At 38.9% G+C, this 22,713-nt stretch overlaps 1 protein-coding gene across 1 annotated transcript; it reads right to left on the bottom strand.

Moving 5' to 3' along the window:
• Positions 1-18,129: 18,129 nt before the first annotated feature.
• On the bottom strand, positions 18,130-19,383 carry LOC110906777. Its single transcript, XM_022151856.1, has 3 exons — positions 18,969-19,383; positions 18,316-18,851; positions 18,130-18,162 (listed from the first exon to the last, which is right to left on the bottom strand). The coding sequence occupies exons 1-3, from the start codon at positions 19,381-19,383 to the stop codon at positions 18,130-18,132; spliced, it is 984 nt and encodes a 327-aa protein (XP_022007548.1).
• Between the last annotated feature and the right edge of the window lie 3,330 nt (positions 19,384-22,713).

Raw genomic sequence — 22,713 nt, 5'->3', positions numbered from 1 at the left:
TCTGGTCATTTCACTGTTAATCATTCTCCCAACTAGTGACTCTGAATTTAGTAGTGTCCCATGACATCACTTTGTCAAATACATTTTCTATGGCACAAAACCAATTAGCCCAGAAAATGAAATATATATCATTTTCTGTCAAATTAATAGCTATAACTTTATCAAATATAATATATTAATTAAATAATTATAATTTTATTATTTAATATATTAACGTGACTAAGATTAAAAATATAATCTTAGTATAGTAGAAAGTTTTAGCAAAAGTCTAGCTTCAAGACACCTTATATGTTTCTGCATTCTCCATATAATGCGTGAAGCATAGAACACTATTTTTACGAAAGACATTCTAATTACGTTAATCGTTTCTTTTTTACTTCTCAAAGAACTTCCACTAGTCATACAACCAAATAGTGTGGACTCACAATCATTTAAAAAGAATTGAATCAAGTAACATGACGTGATACACAATCATACTTATGAATCATGTGTAGGATTACAAGTTTCACTACAACAAATTAGCATATATGCGTGAAATTAACTTTTGTCATGAGAATATTATATTAGACATATTTTATTATGGTATACATTTATTGACTAAACATTATTTTATAATGTTAATAGTAATTTACGTTTTTTAAATATATTTTCTTTAATATATATTTTAATAATGATTAATAAAGCTCTATTTTATATACATACCATTTAGATTTATTTCAATCATACATTAAATTTATTAATTATTTAATGTAAAAATAATATTAGTTATAGGCTATGCCACTGGGGCACCCCGTGCTCGTGGTCATGCTATTATTGGCTAACTTTTTGGCCAATAGTAACGAGGGTCAAGTAATGTACAAAAACTCCTATACCGGCAGTTATTGCAGAACACAAAAATTTAATCCTTGTAAGTATAACTGATAAATATTTAGGATTTTGGAGAGCATTTTTAAATATAACCGTATCACAAAAAGGTGATAAAAAGAAGAATGACTCACAAATTGTGAGAAAAGAGAATGGACTCACTTTGTAACTTTAGGGTTCAACTAGAAAGCCTCCTGGTATAATCTTGGGTATAGCTCCCGAGCTATTTAATAAAATATATAATGCACTCGTGTTAATTATCGTAACTCAATTCAACTTTATCCCTACGTCACGAGACAGAACCCCAACGAACTTAGTCGGGCAGAGCCTTGACATGCGTTATGGGGCCCAGATCAATCAGACAGGGTATCAGTGATCAGGGGTTAAAATGTCACACCCCAAAATACCACTCGCGGAAACACCGCAGGACGTGTGACGTACCAGGATCTAGCCACCAATCACATTGAACTCATAACTATATTTAAATAAAACTTTCATTCATTAACATAAAGTGTTATAAAACGTAAATGTAATTCATCGTATACAGCGGAAGCATAAATCATTTGTTAAGTGTTTCATAAACCACATGTACAAAAACCATTAGACTTGTCTTGCGATTCCATGTATCTCGAGCCATGACCACTCCAGCATCCCAGATGGCAAGTCCCAATGAAATAAACCTATAGACCTACAAGCATGTAGACAAGTGTGTCAGACGACGCTTGTGAGTTCAAAGTTTTGTTAACACGTTTAGTTACCAGATATGAGTATAAAACATTTCGATGATTTGATGTTGTTAATAACTCAATTACCGCAGATGGCTCCAGATTATTTGCCCAAACCCCAATGCCTCTATCAAAGCAATGGTCAAGACTGGGATCATTAGTTCACTCCGACCTCCCCGGTGCGGTGTGAGGTTGCCAAACCTAAATAGCGATATTAACTAATACCCCTTTGCCTCCCCGGCAACAATCGGTAGAAGTGACTTGAGTGATGGATATTAGTGTATTAACCATCATCCCCCAAACCTGACATTCCTCCCCGGAACGTTTACCAGATGTCCCTCCCCGGGACGCATGCTTGGAAAATGAGCAATGAACTCACCTTAGATTTGCTCGGTATGTTACGTTACATTACCCGTTCCCAGTTGGTCAACCAAACCCTACCGTGGTTATCAAGAGTAGTCAGTTTCACAATCACGTATCTAAACCACGTATCATATAGTAAACATTTAGATTTCATACACGTTTGCAAAACAAGTTCATGTTCCAACAGTTGTTACCATAATACCCGTTTCATAATAACTAAATCATGTATTTTTCATAGACTGCAATAGCTGCTAACACCACAGTATATCACATAACCAGTATTCAGATCACAATAAGTCTACATGCATAACAACGTTTTACAGATAGGTTGACTACTCACAACAGCTAAGTCAAAACAGGCTCCTTAATCATGTACTCAACAATATGCATGAACATCATCATTCAATAACATGATCTACAGCCAACTCATTTACTCGCGTTCATCAATCATAGCTTCCACATTACTGATTTATACACACATAATATCCAAGCCGAACCCTAAGACTAATACGACGTCGGTAACTCATGCAGTTTAACACACAATGGTATTCAACAGTTTAAATGGTTATTCACATTTCTAAGTGCAAGTCCCCTCATTTCTAAATAGTGTTGGTATTAAGCAACAACCGAACTCATGTAGCCAAATCATTCACATCGTGCACATTATATATATGTACTACTCTAACAACTTGTTCTCTCGTAACAGCCCGACGAAAAACATTCTTCGTCGGCCACTATCATGACGGAAGACCTCCGACAAAAGATAGTTGTTCATCATGTGCTATGGTGACGAAGGACCTTCCTGACGAAAGAGGGTCTTTCGTCGATGTTTCTTGACCGCCGCCATGAACCTCTGCAACCCTAACCATTTGTTTTCAATTATCACAATGATTTACACTCTTAACTGAAGTTCATGACAGTTTATTAATCAAGTCATGGCCAAAGCTTTGCATGGATCTAGTGATTCATCACCACAGGGAATTATCAATTGGTTACTACTTAAACAGAAGCATTTAGATCGGACCACATGTACTCATCGCATATATTCCTAGTTTGTAAACAGCATTCACATGATCACAATCATATTGATTCTAACAAAAACCCTAACTCATAGTTATTCCTACACTAGCAGCACATTAATCAATCAATGTATTCTCGTTCAAACATGTTAAAGGATTAACTCTAGATAAGCAAAATATATTAACCAGATCAGGAGATGTACGAAAGAGCGCTGGATTCAAGAGAGAGCAGGGCTTCGAAGGGGGTTGGTAGTCGCCAGTCGTCAAAGGGAATGGAGGAGTGTGCTAGGTTCTTATTGTGATTTCTAAAATCACAACCACAACTTCGCAGGATACAAATATGCCCATTCCCTCAAGAGATTTGGGCCCAGATTAATTCAGGCTTCATTTGGGCCGAATACACGAAAGGTGTAGCCCGACTCAAGTATGCGACTCAAGTAGTGTGCGGCTGGGCTCAACCAACCCACACACCCACAATACAAATAAATCTCATATAATTAATCAACTATAAATCAGGCACATCAAGCACGTTTACAAGAATCACGCAATGAGCACACGTAACGATCATGGAGCTAGGTAACACTAACCATACAAGTTCGGGTTGTCACATCATCCCCAACTTGAAAGAAATTTCGTCCCGAAATTTGATAAGTAACCCAAAGCAGCGAGGTGATAGATCAGGATGACTGTGGATTTTCCGCGGGTACCACATCATCCCCAACTTGAAAGGGAATTTCGTCCCGAAATTCGCTAGTGACAGCAAAGTTGATTGAACTGTCTGAACGATTGAGGACACCAGAGCTTTACCAGATCTTTGCGTTCCCACGTGAACTCCGGTCCACGTCTTGAGTTCCAACGAACTCTCACAATTAGATCTTGGACTATGTTAACGAACCTTACTTCCTCGTCTATGTCTTTGATTGGCTCCACGACCACTGTAACTTGTCTAATAAAGGTATTAGAAACGTTTCATCCAACACTGCCTTAGATTCGAGACCTAAATGACATTGTGCACGTTACCCAATTCGTCAGGTATCCTGAGTTTGTAGGCCACGTGATCGATTCTTTCCCGAATTCCAAATGATCCAACGCAACGTGAATTAAACTTGCCACGCTTCCCAAGTGTACCACACCCTCCCAGGGTGAGACTTTTGGCATGGACAATCGCCTACAGCGAACTCCCAGGGTTTCCTAAACTTGTCAGTTTTCATGGCGGTCACGCGTTGCCGCCAAACGATTTCCAATCTAGATGATCCCCAAAGAGTTTCGAGTGCAAGTCCTGGGCCCGTGATTAGGTTGTCATCCACCCAGTCCACAAGGAGGTTGGCATTATCATCCATGTAATGCCTCAAACCGAGCTGTATGCATACTAATACGGTAACGGCTGAAGTAAAACTCAACCAAAGGTAAATGTCCTTCTAACTTTTACTAAAGTCAATCATACATATGATCGCATCATGTCTTTGAGTGCCAGGATGGTTCGTTACTCTGTCCGGTTGTCCTACAGTGATAAGTAATGCTCATGTCTATACGTGAGTCAAGGGTGTTGTGTAGTGTCTGTCATAAATCAGGTATAGATCAAAACCAAAGGTGACAGGAGTTGGCACCTCGTGCCTAAAAGCCGCCTCCCTTAGAGGAACATTCACAGCTGTGAAGACTCGTCAGTTTCCTTGATTTACAAGAAAGTATGCTGATAACGTGAGACAATCAACGATCACCCAGGTGATATTGTTTCCGTTTCAAGTTGTTAGTAGACTAGTGACAGAATCCATGGCAGTCTGTTCTCATTTCCATATGGGGGTTTTTGGTTGCTGATACTCCACCTTGACTCTTCCACAAGCCAAACATCATTCACATACATAGCTAGGTGGGTTTCCATGCCCGATTACCAGTACAAGATTTATAGATCCTAATATCTCTTATCAAGACCCAGACGACTAGATTATCAAGGCCGGTGTGCTTTGCTCAACACGGGTTCCCTACAGTTGCCGTATAATGAGGCCCACATTCGTTCCAAGAGGTAGCGAATATCGTCCGACCTGTCAAGGGTTGCTTCTCCATGCCCCGCATCTGTTCAACTTGAAAATCCTCTTCCTTCAGCTCCCCAGTTTGAACAGAGCAAGTATGATCAGGTAAGTTAGAGTCGATAGTGAGCGGTAAAGCTCGTGCACGTTCAAGTTTCACAGTCGTAATCATCCAAAAGTTCCATCCAGCGAAGCCATCAACTGATTTAGCTTTCTCAAAACCAGGGTACACGGGAGGCCCTTGTGATCGGTCTAAGTAGTGCATTCGGTACCGTCCAAGTAATGCCTCCAACTTAAATCCAAGGACCACGGTTTCCACGCAGGTTGCGAGTCGTGCAATTCTTCATGTTAATCCACCACGTAAGCCATCACCCTCTCGTGTTGCATCGGTGCGTAAGTGAGACTCTGATTCGGACCATCATGGTATACCACCAGATCACCCGTACCTTCGGGTAAAGACAATACTCAGTACGTTGTAGAGTTGAGTTTCAAAAGCCGAAGAGACGTTCTCCTGTTTTGTCTCCCACGGATACACAGCACACTGCTGTGTTTAAGAGGTTAGAGCTACGCAATCTTTGAAAATCCCGCGATGAATCTGCGATAGTATCTTGTGAAGCCAAGGATTTGCCGTATCCCTAAAGGGATCTTTGGTGTCGATCAGTTTCTAACAGAATGGAATCAGCGAGATCCACGTGTATTCCCACTTTGTTGGCTACGTGACCAAGAGAAATATGTACCTCTTGAATCCAGAAGGTACACTTAACGAGACTTCGCGTGTAGTGGCTCCTCCCTCGGGGCTCTAAGATAGGATACAAATGCCGCCCGTGGTGTTCCTTTCTCCTGAAAATGATTCAAGACGTCCTCAGTAAACACGGTCGATTCATGTGATCCATAAAGCTGCTGGGGTGTTGATTAACCCAAATGTCATGGAATACAAAGTCGCAATGGCCGTACAGCGTTCGATACGCCGTTTAAGGGGAATTCTCCCCTTGGACTTCCATCTGATGATAGTTCATTCGTTAGTCAACCCTCGAATAGGAACTTGACCCTCGCAGCTGGTCAACAGGTTGTCAATACACGGCTGAGGCAAACGGTTCTTGACTCTCACTTTGTTAAGTTCTCGATAATCAGTACACATACGAAAAGACTCATCTTCACGGATATAACTGGGGCTCCCCAAAGCGAAAAACTAGGTCCGATAAAACTCCTGTCCAACAGTTCTTGTAGTTGATTAGACAGTTCTTGCAACCCTCCTAATGCAAAACGATGGAGAGTACGAGTAATCAGGGCTGCCTCTGACGTCTGATCAACTGAAATTCCGCCTAACAGTTGTGAAAGTAAACCTGGAAGTTCCTCGGATAGCACACCGAGAGGAATCACGAACAATTGGTGGATCCTTGATCCCCTTTTTCTTAGCCTTAACATCAGTAACGGTTAGTTACATGGTGAGGTAATCCCTCCGTAGACACTTCTGGACCTCCATTGCTGAAATGTTGCTAACCTCTGCACCACTCCGATACTTTATGACAGACGACAACTTTCTCCTCACAGGGTATATCTGCGCGATATCTGGATAACCAATCCATACTGATTACTGCATCAAAACTATCAAGGGTAGTATGAAGGAGGTCGACGTCGAACATTTGTCCCACAAGGTCTAGTTTGCATCCCAACGAATATATGAAGTTTCAATTGGCTTGCCATCAGCCGATTCCACAACAGGTTCGGTTTCAAGGAACATTAGGGTTAAGCAGAATAGAGACGAAGCGATTAGCTACCCATACAAGCTACCATGTTGCTATTATGCCTGGCGTTGCCTACGCCAATCCTAAATGCTCTCCCACAAGCATCACTACCAGTGTTGTTGTTGTTGTGAAGAGAATTTCCAGTACTGTCATCGTTCCCTCGGTTATTGTCATCTTGACTTAGCAACAGCTAATCCATGTCATAGGCACCTTCATTTCCATACTGTAGGCTACGATTACAAGTACCTTGAGGTTGCTGTGACTGTTGCCCCTAAGGTCGTTGCTTGAAACGGAGTCCTGCGACCTTTCACCAACAGGGTCCATCCTTTCACATTTCCGTGTCACGTCCTAAGGCGTTACTCATTGTCCTGGCAGCTTCACATTCCATACTATAGTCCATGGTCATCGCTTATGTCCCGGTTAACTTGTAAGAGTTGACTCCAATAAGTCGCTACTAAAGTTAAAGATTCGATTGGAGTCAAATTGCTGATGTTCATTGCTGGAAATCAGGGTCATCCAAATACTGAAGTCGGTATAGTACTACACTCATCCTCTTGTCCATCGTTCCAGCAAGTTGTTTGAGTAATAAACAGTATGTTTCCAGAGTGTTGCAAAAGTGATCGCACTTCGGGATCTAGGGCGTCAGTGTGTTAAGTTCCAACAAACGAAGATAAGTGAGAAAGGTAATAACCAATCATTCGACACTGCAACATCCAACTCAGGGACGTTCGTATAAGCACCTAACATTCTACACAGTTCGCTAGGCGTTCAGATGGGTGTTCAAGTAATATTCGATAACATCGGGATTCAAAAGGATTCAGAGAGGAGTGAAAAGATCGTATTCGAGTAGGAGACAATCACTGCTATGACCCCTATAAGTTTGTTATGTTTCTCATTGATCGAATAACGGATCAGAACCCCTTTTTCACTCGTTAAGTCTCATTGGGACTCGCATGCACCCCCACATTATTATTATGTGTGCACCCACAATAATATTGCGATTTGCATGCTCATCTCAGTTCCTCCTAACTCATGTCAAATGGTTCCTCAAACTCGAGTGCCAAACAGAGGTTATCAAAATGGTAAGATCACAAGAATCTAAGGACTACAACACACCAACTACGCATCATAAAGTAAACAAACAATTCATGAGATTATGCTATAGTGACGAGTGTGTGTGTTCGTATGCCACATCATAAACAAGTGTACACTAGCCATGCAATGTATACAACAGATGAAAGAGACGAACCTTGCAATCTCGAGCTGAGTGTCATGGTCAAATTCTCGTTCTCAGAACTGTTCGGTTATAGTCTGGTTTTATTAAAACGTATTTTAAAACCAAGTTCACTATAACCAGTAGCTCTGATACCAAACTGTCACACCCCCAAAATACCAATTGCGGAAACACCGTAGGACGTGTGACGTACCAGGATCTAGCCACCAATCACATTGAACTCATAACTATATTTAAATAAAACTTTCATTCATTAACATAAAGTGTTACAAAACGTAAATGTAATTCATCGTATACAACGGAAGCATAAATCATTTGTTAAGTGTTTCATAAACCACATGTACAAAAACCAATAGACTTGTCTTGCGATTCCATGTATCTCGACCCATGACCACTCCAGCATCCCAGACGGCAAGTCCCAATGAAATAAACCTATAGACCTGCAAGCATGCAGACAAGTGTGTCAGACGACACTGGTGAGTTCAAAGGTTTGTTAACACGTTTAGTTACCGGATATGAGTATAAAACATTTCAATGATTTGATGTTGTTAATAACTCGATTACCGCAGATGGCTCCAGATTATTTGCCCAAACCCCAATGCCTCTATCAAAGCAATGGTCAAGACTGGGATCATTAGTTCACTCCCGACCTCCCCGATGCGGTGTAAGGTTGCCAAACCTAAATAGCGCTATTAACTAATACCCCGTTGCCTCCCCGGCAACAATCGGTAGAAGGGACTTGAGTGATAGATATGAGTGTATTAACCGTCATCCTACAAACCCGACATTCCTCCCCGGAACGTTTACCAGATGTCCCTCCCCGGGACGCATGCTTGGAAAAAGAGCAGTGAACTCACCTTAGATTTGCTCGGTATGTTACGTTACATTACCCGTTCCCAGTTGGTCAACCAAACCCTACCGTGGTTATCAAGAGTAGTCAGTTTCACAATCACATATCTAAACCACGTATCACATAGTAAACATTTAGATTTCATACATGTTTGCAACACAAGTTCATGTTCCAACAGCTGTTACCATAATACTCGTTTCATAACAACTAAATCGCGTATTTTTCGTAGACTGCAATAGCTGCTAACACCACAGTGTATCACATAACCAATATTTAGATCACAACAAATCTACATGCATAACAACGTTTTACAGATAGGTTGACTACTCACAACAGTTAAGTAAAAACAGGCTCCTTAATCATGTACTCAACAATATGCATGGACATCGTCCTTCAATAACATGATCTACAGCCAAATCATTTACTCACATGCATCAATCACAGCTTCCCCATTACTGATTTATACACACATAATATCCAAGCCGAACCCTAAGACTAATACGACGCCAGTAACTCATGCAGTTTAACACACAATGGTATTCAACAGTTGAAATGGTTATTCACATTTCTAAGTGCAAGTCCCCTCATTTCTAAATAGTGTTGGTATCAAGCAACAACCGAACTCATATAGCCAAAACATTCACATCGTGCACATTCTATTTATGTACTGCTCTAACAACTTGTTCTCTCGTAACAACCCGACAAAAAACATTCTTCGTCAGCCACTATCATGACGAAAGACCTCCGACAAAAGATAGTTGTTCGTCATGTGCTATGGTGACGAAGTACCTTCCTGACGAAAGAGGGTCTCTCGTCGATGTTCCTTGACCGCCGCCGTGAACCTCTGCAACCCTAGCCATTTGTTTTCAATTATCATAATGATTTACACTCTTAATTGAAGTTCATGACAGTTTATTAATCAAGCCATGGCCAAAGCTTTGCATGGATCTAGTGATTCATCCCCACAGGGAATTATCAATTGGTTACTACTTAAACAGAAGCATTTAGATCGGACCACATGTACTCATCACATATATTCCTAGTTTGTAAACAGCATTCACACGATCACAATCATATTGATTCTAACAAAAACCCTAACTCATAGTTATTCGTACATTAGTAGCACATTAATCAATCAATATATTCTCGTTCAAACATGTTAAAGGATTAACTCTAGATAAGCAAAATATACTAACCAAATCAGGAGATGTACGAAAGAGCGCTGGATTCAAGAGAGAGCAGGGCTTCGAAGGGGGTTGGTAGTCGCTAGTCGTCAAAGGGAATGGAGGAGTGTGCTAGGTTTTTGTTGTGATTTCTAAAATCACAACCACAACTTCACAGGCTATAAATATGCCCATTCCCTCAAGAGATTTGGGCCCAGATTAATTCAGGCTTCATTTGGGCCGAAGACAAGCAAGGTGTGGCCCGGTTCTAGTATGCGACTCAAGTAGTGTGCGGCTAGGCTCAACCAACCCACACACCCACAATACAAATAAATCTCATATAATTAATCAAGTATAAATTAGGCACATCAAGCACGTTTACAAGAATCACGCAATGAGCACACGTAATGATCATGGAGCTAGGTAACACTAACCATACAAGTTCGGGTTGTCACATAAAACACTTAAAACGGGGCAGGGCTATTATTATTATTAAAGGTGAAAAAGAATAAAAAAATAAAATAGAAATTTAGAGAGGCGACAGCAAGAGAGACAGAAAGGAATGTTAGAACAATTTGATTTGAAAGGCTATGGCCTTATTTACAGTTGCGAGGAGCTCAAGTTGCATTTATTTCCCTTGCTTATAACACTCCACGTAAACACTATAGCATTTATTTCATGCACACGTTGGCAACTAACACTAAATGTAGGTTTAATTATTTAATTATTTTATTATAATAATTAATTCAGCTTGTTCACTCATTTGGCGCTTATAACTTCTAAAATATGACGTTTTACAAAACAATAAATATGTCATCAGAACGAGAATAATCTTATCTACATTTTAAACCAAGTTTCATTAAAAACGGAGTAGATGCAAATATAATGTATTTTTATAATTAAATTATTAAAGGGTTCCTAGGTCCGTTTAGGTACTTCATATTTCTAACATTCAACTTACCCGTAATCTACCTGTCTAATAATATAAGTTTTCTATACTTTATTTTAATATAGAAAATAGAAATGTCACATATATACAAGCCAATTAATTAGTATATCATTCCAACCAAATATATATAAAATAGTTTTCAAAACTATATGGGTCGAATAATTATACTAAAAATAAAACTAGTTACTAATGGTTAATAAATTTAAACAACCTATAATTCTTATATGATAAATTAATGAAATGTTACAACCAGACACGCCAAAGTGTGTGTTTGGTGCGTTTTATTTTTATTTTAATCATTCAAGTTTCCATTTTATCAACTTAGGTCCCTTAACTATTGTTTTATTGATTAATTTAGGAGTTTCAATCAACTTATTTGGCATCACAAGACTGGTAACTAACTGGGTTATCTATTCCTAGTTAGTTTGTTCTTGTTTATTTAATACTTTATAATTCTAATATAAAGTTTTATATTTTCGGGGTGTTACAAGTCCACCCCCCTTAAAGAGGGTTTCGTCCCCGAAACCAAAGTACGTACCAAATAATGTAGGGTAGAGCCGTTGCATCTCTTCTTCGGACTCCCATGTGGTATCCGAACCCTTTCTGTGTTCCCATTTGACCTTTACTTGGTTAATCTCTTTGTTCCTTAAGCTTTTCACCTTACGGTCTAGAATTTCTATCGGCTTCACCGCGTAGTTAAGACTATTATCCACCTCAATGTCATCGTAGTGGATATAAGTTGTTTCGTCGGCTAGACGTTTCCGAAGGTGTGATACGTGGAATGTGCTATGAATTCCACTCAGTTCCTCGGGTAGTTTGAGGCGGTATGCGACCTTACCAACTCGTTCAATGATTCTAAATGGCCCAATATACCTTGGGCTTAATTTCCCCTTTTTCTAAACCGAATAATCCCTTTCCACGGAGATACCTTCAGCATCACTTTATCACCAACTTGAAACTCTATCAGTCTCCTTCTTTTGTCCGCATACGACTTTTGTCGATCTTGAGCCGCTTTCAGATGAGCTCGGACCAAGTCAATTTTCTCATTCGTGATTCGGACTAAATCCTTATGTGCAAGCTCTCACGGACCTACCTCATCCGAACACATCGGGGTTCGACATTTTCTACCGTAAAGCATCTCATACGGAGCCGTACCGATGCTTGCGTGGTAACTGTTATTATATGAAAATTCAACCAACGGTAGATAGACATCCCAACCACCCCCGAAGTCGATAATGCATGCCCGTAACATATCTTCCAACGTCTGTATTGTTCTTTCACTTTGTCCATCCGTTTGTGGATGGTATGCTGTGCTAATAAACAATCTAGTTCCCATTTGCTCTAGGAATTCGCGCCAAAAGTTCAAAGTGAACCGAGTATCTCTATCGAACACGATGGATATCGTTACCCCGTAGCGTGCCACTATTTCATTGGTATACACTTCTGACATCTTTTCGACATATAAGTCTCACGAATCGGAATGAACTGAGCACTTTTTGTTAACCTATCCACAACTACCCATATAGCATCGTATCCGCGGTTGGTCTTGGGTAGTTTGGTTAACAAATCCATTGTGATTTGCTTCCATTTCCAAACTGGGATGTCCAATGGCTGTAGCTTACCGTATGGCTTTTGGTGTTCTGCTTTGACTTGTAAACAGGTCAAACACTTCTCCACATACTTCACAACATCTCTTTTCATTCTGGGCCACCAATAGTTTTGCTTTAAATCATAATACATCTTGGTTGCCCCCGGATGAATAGACTAACGGGATTTATGAGTTTCGTCAAGTAGGAGCGCCTTGACTCCACACGAATTTGGAACCTATACTCCCCCGAAACGAGTCTTGAACCCGTTGTTACCATCCGCCAATTCTTTCAATTGACCCACTATCCTATCTTTCTTCAAATTTTCCTCATTCATTGCTTCAACTTGAGATTTTAGAATTTGTTTAAGTAGACCTGATGTCACAGTTAGTTGCATCGATCGTACTCTAATTGGTGTATAGTCTACCTTTCGGCTCAACGCATCGGCCACCACATTAGCTTTCCCGGGATGCAACTACCGCCTCTGTCTCATGTTTAATTCCTTCTGATTGAAGAAATATTTCAAACTTTTATGGTCGGTAAAGATAGTGCATTTTACCCATACAAATAATGCCTCCGTATCTTTAAGGCAAATACCACCGCCGCCTACTCGAGATCGTGTGTAGGGTATTTCTTTTCATGAGTCTTCAGTTGTCTCGAGGGATAGGCTATAACCTTGCCTCGCTGCATCAAAACACACCCGAGCCCCGAATGTGACGCATCCGAGTAAACTACCATATCATTAACTCCGTCCGGCAATGTCAATACCGGAGCGTGGGTAAACTTTTCTTTAAGCGTTTGGAACGCTTTTTCTTGATCATCGCCCCATATAAACTTTTCATCTTTACGAGTTAATTTGGTTAACGGCGCGGCAATCTTTGAGAAATCTTATATGAATCTCCTATAATATCCCGCAAGCCCAAAGAAGCTTCTGATTTCTAAAGGATTCTTTAGTGGATTCCATCTCGTCACTGCTTCTATCTTTGACGGGTCTACCAACACCCCGTTTGCACTAATAATGTGCCCGAGAAATTGCACTTCTCGTAACCAGAAAGCACATTTCAAGAATTTTGCATATAATTTCTCTCTTCTAAGCGTCTCCCACACTTCACGTAAATGGCTTGCATGTTCTGCTTCATTCTTCGAATACACTAAGATGTCGTCGATGAACACTATCACCGACTTATCCAACAGCGGTTTGCAAACCCGGTTCATGAGGTCCATGAAAGTCGCGGGTGCATTGGTTATCCCCAAGGACATCACGAGGAATTCGTAATGCCCGTACCGTGTATGAAAGGCTGTCTTCGGTACATCCTCCTATTTGACCTTCAACTGATGATAACCTGACCTAAGGTCAATCTTTGAGAACCAACTCACGCTTTGTAACTAGTCAAATAAGTCATCAATTCTTGGGAGCGGGTATCGATTTTTCACCGTGAGTTTATTTAACTCCCGGTAATCGATACAGATACGCATGCTCCCATCTTTCTTTTTCACGAATAGCACCGGTGCACCCTACGGAGACACACTCGGTCTAATAAACCCCTTGTCGAGCAGGTCTTGAATCTAAGAAATTATTTCTTGTAGCTCTGATGGCGCGAGCCTATACGGTGCTTTGGCTATGGGTTTCGCACCCGGAATCAATTCAATTCCGAATTCTACCTCCTGTTCAGGTGGTACCCTCGGTAAATCTTCTGGAAACACATCTACATACTCACGTACTATCGGTACATCTTCAATCTTTGGCAATCTCTCCTTGGGTTCATTTGCATAAATCATGAACGCTCTACATCCGCGCCTCATAAGTTTGTGAGCCTTTAGCATTGAGCACATAACGGGATTACCCCCTTTCTCGCCATAGATGGTAACGTGCTTTCCACTTGGATATGTCAGTTTTATCTCTTTGCGGAAGCACACCATCTTCGCGTGATGTCGGGATAACCAATCCATCCCGACCACTACTTGGAATTCTCCCATTGACATCGGGATCAAGTCTATTGATTATTCTTCACCATCGTTACTCATCTTACAATCTTGACACACGTCACACACAATAAAACTTTTGTTGTCACCTATTTCTACTTCTAATGGCATAGGTAATTTTGTTAGTACAAATGAAGGATGTCGAATAAATCCATGTGAAATAAAGGATTTATTCGCACCCGCATCAAATAACACATGTGCGGGAATTGAATTTATAGAAAATATACCTGAAACCACATTGGGTTCCTTCTTTGCCTCGGCCGCGGTTAACTGGAAGGATCTCGCTTTTGCTTTCAGAGTTTCTGCTTGCGAATCTTTGCCATCCTTCTGTGACAACCCTCACCAAATCAGGTATCCGTACGACTTAATTAATATTTAATTACTGCTTAATTACTGTGCTTGTTTGAAATTATGGATAAACTGCTACCTGAATACTGATACATATACATACTTGCATCATACTTTTTTTGCTGTCACTCCATTATTTACATACAGAACTTTAGTGACAACCGTGATGCACAAAAGCACAGTAGCACAATGAACGGATAACCTATTAAACATGCTGATATAGTCAGCACTAGGCAGACACTGCCTCTAAGGCCTGTATGAGCCAGAGATAGTTTACTACACTAGTAGAGAGTGTAGGGATATGAGGGTTGTAGAACTGCTTCACTAGGTGATAATTACAGTGACCGGATGTGCCTAAAACGTACTTTGAGTACAAAATTCAGCACTTTAAAATAAAAATTCAGCATTTACCTAACTAATAAAGTGCCAAAACATGAGAAAAATATTACTAGACACTTTCCAAAGTGTCGGGAATAAGTTGTGTCACTAAAAATAGTAATAACGACACTTTAAAGCTTTGTTAAGCACTTTAACGGATCCTTATCCAACCGAACAACCGGACTTTACCCGGAATATAAAAATATTGCCATTAACACTGTTTTTCTTTTCTGAGCCAGTTAGGGTCCCCGAATACCCTAACACCCATCACAACTTACTACATGCTAGTAACCGGATCAACTTCCTAATCATCTAACTAAATCCTAACTATGTAGTTGAAATTGAACCAAGGACCCCCCCCCCCCCCTAGCCGAACTCGTCCCCAAGAGGACACCTTTGTCCTTTATTTGATTTTAATAATCATGTTTGTCTAATATCAATTAGACATAAGAACCATTGGTTAATTGTGAAAGTAGTTGTCTATAAGAACAAGCTTTGGTCCACCATAACCTTCACTCAACACTTAACAAAATTCACTCCCTCTCCTCTCCTTGCTCACCTTCGGCTGAAACCCCAAGCACACCCACACCCATCTTTCGATCTTGATCAAGCCATTTCAAGCATATACAAGTGTTAAGGATTGCGTATAAGGAAGCTCGGTGCACTCTGATTGTGAAGGACCTCGCTACATTGCTTTTATCCACCCGATCTTCGACTAGTTTCTTCCCTAGCCTTGAGCTAGTAGTAAGTGACTCTAAACGACTTCTTGATCTATTCTAAAGTGGTTAAAATGAACTTTGTCAGTTAAAAATCATGAACATACAAGATGACATACTAAAAGTTTACAAAAATGTTAAATATGTTGGATAAAAGCTATGAAGTTGTGTAAAACTTGCAAGACTTGTTTTATTGTGATTATTTAGTATTGATCTATACTAGTAGTAGCTCGGATCTTCATCTAACCCGGTTAAGTCGTGTCCATGAAACATGACCTAGAGTATGTTTAAGTATGTAAAGGGTTAAATGATGAACACTACTACTTACTAAGCATGAACTTGTGTAAAATCAATTTTTCTTATGAAATAGTGTTCTAAACTAGTAGATCTACGGATCTACAAGTGGTATTTTCAAAGAACCAAGCGTCAAAAGAAATCATGTTTTCTAAAACCGGGTTTTACATGAACAAGAGTGATTTTTGTAAACACACACGTGTGTAAACACCTGTGTAACACAAAGTTTTGACAAAAGAACTATTTTTGTGAATGTTGACAAGAAGTTGTAAAGATGTAACTTCTTTAAAAACGGGACTTTCAAGAAACCGGATTGATTTCTACAAAGATCCACCAAAAGTAATGAAAGTTACTACATATTTTGGACAAACCACAAGTTCATGTATTTTTGCGATTTATAACTATTTTGACTAGTTTGATGGTTTGAATATTGTTTATTGTTGATTAATGTTGGGAACATTGTTGGTTTGAATTTTAAAATAAAATGATACGCTTAAAAGCGTGGCCACCTCCAGTTACAGGGGAAACTCTGGTGAATTTTTTTCAAAAACCTGACACTTGGAAATATTTTCACCACAAGTGTTTTAAATGTATTTTTAACTTGCTTCCAAAAATATAAATTTCACCACGATTTTTATTACAAAATTTCGAAGTGTCGGAGGCGGGATTTTCACAAAATAAAACTTGATAAATATATGTTTGATAAATATATGTTTTTCATAACAACTCTTGTGAGATTTTTATGATTATTTTGTGAACTATACAAATATTATTTTTAGGGTAAAAATAATATTACCAAATATTAACGATTCCAAAATAATACGAACGCATCCACAATAAATAATAAGTTACAACGGTATTATTATTACCACCCGATCTTTAAACTTAACTTACGTATTTTCAGAAAATACTCATAAATGTGTATTTTGACAAGGATATTATTTTGGAAAAATTGTGTGAAATAAAATATAATATTTTTGGGAAAAATATTTATATTTTGGAGAAAGGATTAAAATATATTTTAAGTGAGACTTAATAATATATTTCGAAGATTATACGAACGCACATGTATTAAAACCCCCATCCTTGGGAAGGAATATAATTACCAAATAATTACAAAGTGTAATTACGAAATAGTTGTCTAACTATTTCCCAAAGACATTAAACCTTAAGCTAAGGCACGGCCGTCCGTCTAATAGAAGTTAGTACGTGTAGGTCGTCGCACAGCAGATTGATCAGGAGTTTTCTTGATAGAGACGCACCACTGTGAGTTCATGTCCCCCTTTTCTCTTAACTGTTTTCAGTTTTCTAAACTGCGGGGGTGAAATACATGTTACTATATTTACGAGTACTTTATACATGGTATGGTTAGCGTAAGGAGGGTTACTACTTAGATCATGTGAGTGGGTAGGCGCAACTTGAGGCCATTAATCCTCATTGTAGGACCGAGGGACAGTAGCGGTAGATCTATCTGGGTGTAGCGAGCCCAGTCCCAGGCCCAGCATAACGGACCTCGGGGTGACTTTGTACCCAACGCAAAATCCGCTAGGTTTGAGTCTTCCTGCTTGCACTTCACACATATCAATGGCCTTGCAAACCATTGGTGATCTCTTTTTCCTTATCTGCTACATACCAGGATTTTTATACATACAAAGGTTTTATTACTCACTTACACATGAACTCGCTCAACATTATTGTTGATTTTTCCAACTTACATGTATTTCAGTGAACTAAAGATCTGGCGTGGTATGTTACGTTTTCCCGCTGCATAAGAGTTCAAGGTCATCCAAGTTTAGGGGATGTGACTTTTACCTGGACGAGTCACAGTCCTTAAACTGCGTTTATTTCATGTTGATGTTTGTGTCTTTTAAACAATGTTTTTATGTTATTAGGTTGTAAGTTCCGTTGCCTGAGTCAACGCCTTAAGACAATGTTGTGTTACTTATGTTTTAAAACTTAAATCAATGGATGATCTTGCATGGTTTTATTTTCATATAGCTTTGTTATGATTAAGCTATGGTATTAAGAAGTCACACCAAATGAACCACGCTTCCGCAAAGCCAGGGTGTGACACCTTCTTCCCGACAAACTCCGGGCATTCTGATTTCTTATGGCCCGGCTGGTAGCACTTATAACAAACCGACACTTTTCCCGGGCATAACGCAGCCGTGTGTCCTGTCTTCCCGCATATAGGACATGGCTTATCTTTAAACCGGCACTCGCCCTTGTGCCCATTCCCGCAAACCTTACAACTTGGCGTTCCGCCTTTCCTTTCCTGTTTCTTTGACGACTCCATGGTTCGTGCTTTCTTTGCAGGGCTTGGATTAACAGTCTGTGCCCTTCGTTCACCTCTCTCAATTTGCTTTTTCAGCTCTATCTCCCTTTCTCGAGCAATGTTAATGATTTCAGTGAGAGTCTCGTACTTCGTGGGAGTCATAAACTCCCGATACTCTGCGCTTAGCATATTATAGTAATAATACACTTTCTGTTCTTCGGACGTCACCAACTCATCACAAAATCTCAGTTTGTCAAGGAAGATCCCTGTGATCTTATCAATAGATTCACCTTTCTGTCTCAGCTGAATAAACTTCTCCTTGATCCGGTTGATAACTGCCTTGGGACTGTGGTGTTTAAGGAATGGTACCTAAAACTCGTCCCATGTCATTGCCCTTGCCGCTTCGCTTCCAATCTCCTTTTTCTTATTATCCCACTAGTCTTTTGCTTAACCTGTCAGCTGACCCGTACCATAAGCTACGAAGTCGTTTGTGTCGCAGTGGGTTCTCTCAAACACCCCTTCAACATCACTTAACCATCGTTGGCATATTATTGGATCCACCTCTCCGTTATAAAGTGGCGGTTTACATGCCATAAATTCCTTGTACGAGCAGCTCTTGCGCTCTCCAGATTTCTCCTTTGCTGTGTTGGTACTATCTTCCAACTTCTTGATCCTTTCTTCGACTATCGAAAGTACCATGTTTTGAATCTTATCTATAAAACCGGATAGGCTATTTTCAATTGCCTTTCCTACTTCCTCAGCAATTACTTCTTTCATTTGCTCGGTGACTATCGGCACCGCATCATCATTACCTTTTTCCATCATCTTTGAAACTGAAACGTTTACACCAATCGTTAAACAATTCATCTATAACATATACTTTATTTGCTTTGGCTTAGCCAAGTTCGCAACTTGCTTTAACCGTTCTCATTTAGTGCACCTTCCGGGTTTGAGTGTGTTAACACACTTTTCCCGTGCACGTCAATTTATATTTTTCTTCTACATTAATAAGCCTACTAAAATGATTAACTCTTATCGGATGTTGATCAAGCTTGAACCGAACACATTTTGTTAACAACCTTGAGCTCTGATACCAACTTGTAACACTCGCCTTATAATTCCATTATTTTATCATAAAATAAGGAATTTTGAAAACCAAATGCATGATCAACAAAAACTTAGTTAATAACCAAGTTGTACTTCGTTATAATAATTAAACATAGACAACTAACTAGTTTAACAACATCCAACATTTAGTAGTGTTTACAAAAAAACAAAATCGTTTAACTTAATTAGATTAGTGCGGAAGCTTCAAAACTTGTGTTCGGTTCTTGATTCCTTGGCTTGATCGGCATCCGAATTGAAACGAGCATTAACTAAAGTCAAAACCATAACAATTGTCAGTTTTGACAACATAACAATATGTAAATACAAGTTCTAGTGCCAAACAATGACAACAAAACAAGAATTGTAGCAAATTAGGTCTGTCGCGCCCCGCGACAAATCACGTTTTGGTTTTCGCGGCCCGCGACGGATGTCGCGTCGCGCGACGGTGAAAGTAGTTTGGCGTCGTGTTGCGCGACGACTTCATTTCGGCAGAAGGTTTGTTGTTTGGTGCTGTATGTTTGCCCAGCACTTTTATTTCCATGGTCAAACTTTAAACTAACGTAACTTTCATTCTACATGTCCGTTTTAGCCGATTCTTTTTCCTATATGTCCGTATTAAAATTACGGATCTAACCATGTAAATTTCACTTAATGGAAAACAGTTTACAATCGTGTGGTTCAAAAATTCCTTGTTTCGATTATTCGACCCATTAACTAATGTGCATATTGTTCAATATACACTTCTTGGTCATTCTAGACTCATTCACCCGTTCCCCAGGCTTGCAATTCTTGGCATATCTGTACCATTACACGGCTTTACGCTCGCATTCGAATTTCATGCTTGTTTTCTAAAAATACAAGCATGCCACTTTATGAAATTCCTGCATTTAATTTCTACCATTCGACCCGATAACATGGATTCATAACTTGGCTTAATATAACCATTCATTGCTAAATTGCTACCTAGCACTAACGCAATACGAGACTTTAAATTTTCTACGCACAAGATCGTTTTATGAACATAGTTTTGACCCGTTTGGTTGACGAGTGGAAATCCTCGCCTTAATGTCAAGCCAAACTATTTTTAACTAATATTTTGACCCGTTTGAGTTTCGAGTGAGCTTCGCCACTTCAATGACACGTCAAACGCATATTCTACATTATGAGACCATTAACAAGCTAAAAAATTAACGTTTATACGTAATGTGACGGGACCAAAGTCACGTACCTTTAGAGCACTCCCTTCAAACGCGTATCTCCTCCGGCTTGTCCACTCGACGATCCAGATTCTTTGCCTAAAGAGTTCAGTTCACAACCAATTTAGAACTCTTTTCATAATCCTTAACGTATAATTCGCTATAAAAATCAAACATGTGTTTTCATCCGATTTTTAACATTCTAATCCTCACTTAGGCATTTTAACGAACACCTTGCGGGTCTGATTTTTATCTAACTAGAATGAAGTTCATAACTTGTTATTCTCGCCAGTTTTATTCACACATTTCGGTTCCATCATGTCAAGCATGCATACAAACATTAAAATCTTCATATAGATACCAAGTAATGCTACTTGTGATAGTTATAATTCTAGTATTCATCCTATTTTGCAAAACCCACTTAACCTATGGATGGGTTATCATAAATTTCATAATTTTAGACATGATTCCTGAAATTATCAACTAGTATTCATTCTTAAACTTGTTTTCATTATAAGTTTTCATTTTACAATTTGTCTAGAATTTGAGATGAATCAAAAACACTAAAATTTGCATACCTTATGATCCGTTCAACGAGGTGATCATGAATTTGTGTTTGAAAAATCAATTTAGACTAAATTGGAGCCCTCAATTTGGTGAAAATTGCAAGACTAGGGTTTGGTTGGGAGCTCTTGTTCGCCCCTGTGTTCTTGATCGACCAGACACACCTAAGTGTGTGTTTGGTGTGGTTTATTTTTATTTTAATCATTCAAGTTTCCATTTTATCAACTTAGGTCCCTTAACTATTGTTTTATTGATTAATTTAGGAGTTTCAATCCACTTATTTGGCATCATAAGACTCGTAACTAACTAGGTTATTTATTCCTAGTTAGTTTGTTCTTGTTTATTTAATACTCTATAATTCAAATATAAAGTTTTATATTTTCGGGGTGTTACAACCCTTTACACGCGTCTTAAGTTACTTTTTGTTATTATATATAATGGACTATTTATGCGTTTTTCATATATTCATGGTTGCCATCATTCTACTTTGTTATCAATTATATACTACATGTAATTCTTTGTAATTTTATTATTACCCACCTAACATAATGTAATTTTATTACTACCCACCTAACATACAATACCAATCTTAATGTGACAAAAAAAATGCACATGTGCATACGTGTTTACTGTTTGACTCCATATGGTTAGTAATATATGGTTACTAATATGAAAAAAAAAATACATCCTACAATAATGAATATAACCATTTGTTATACTTTACATATGAATATATCCAGTCGTAATACATTACATGTAATACATTACATATTACAAAAATGTACGTTGTATCACTTTATGCACATGCGTATACCCATTATTTTATTTACTAAACAGCATAATATAACATATATTAACAATCATATCCATTTGTAACACATTATATATTATTAACATGCATTTAACCATTACTAACATGCATGAACAACCATCTTGTAAATTTAACCATCTCAATACACATGTGCATAAACAACAACCAATACAAACTACAAATATCAACTGCCATCAACCAAAAGTACCCGCTTCACAATAGATCACTGCCAACCACAATTAACCAAAATTAACGACCTCATCACAACGGCTACCCACTTGTTACCGTCACAACACATCAATTCAACACGTCAAAAAAAAAAAAAAAACAAAACAAAAACAAAACAAAACAAAACAAAAATAAAATACTAGTTTCATGTTCATGAATCACCAACATATAACATTCGTATTTCTAGTTCCGATAGTTCATAACCTGCTGAAACCGTAACCTTCTGAAACTGAAACTTGAAACTGTAACCTGAAACCTCATACGTAACCTGTAACTTGAAACCCCATACGT

The sequence above is a fragment of the Helianthus annuus genome, chromosome 14 (assembly GCF_002127325.2).
Source record: "Helianthus annuus cultivar XRQ/B chromosome 14, HanXRQr2.0-SUNRISE, whole genome shotgun sequence".
Taxonomy (NCBI): domain Eukaryota; kingdom Viridiplantae; phylum Streptophyta; class Magnoliopsida; order Asterales; family Asteraceae; genus Helianthus; species Helianthus annuus.
Note: the sequence above shows the minus strand (reverse complement) of the source record. Positions and strands in the feature narration are given on the sequence as shown.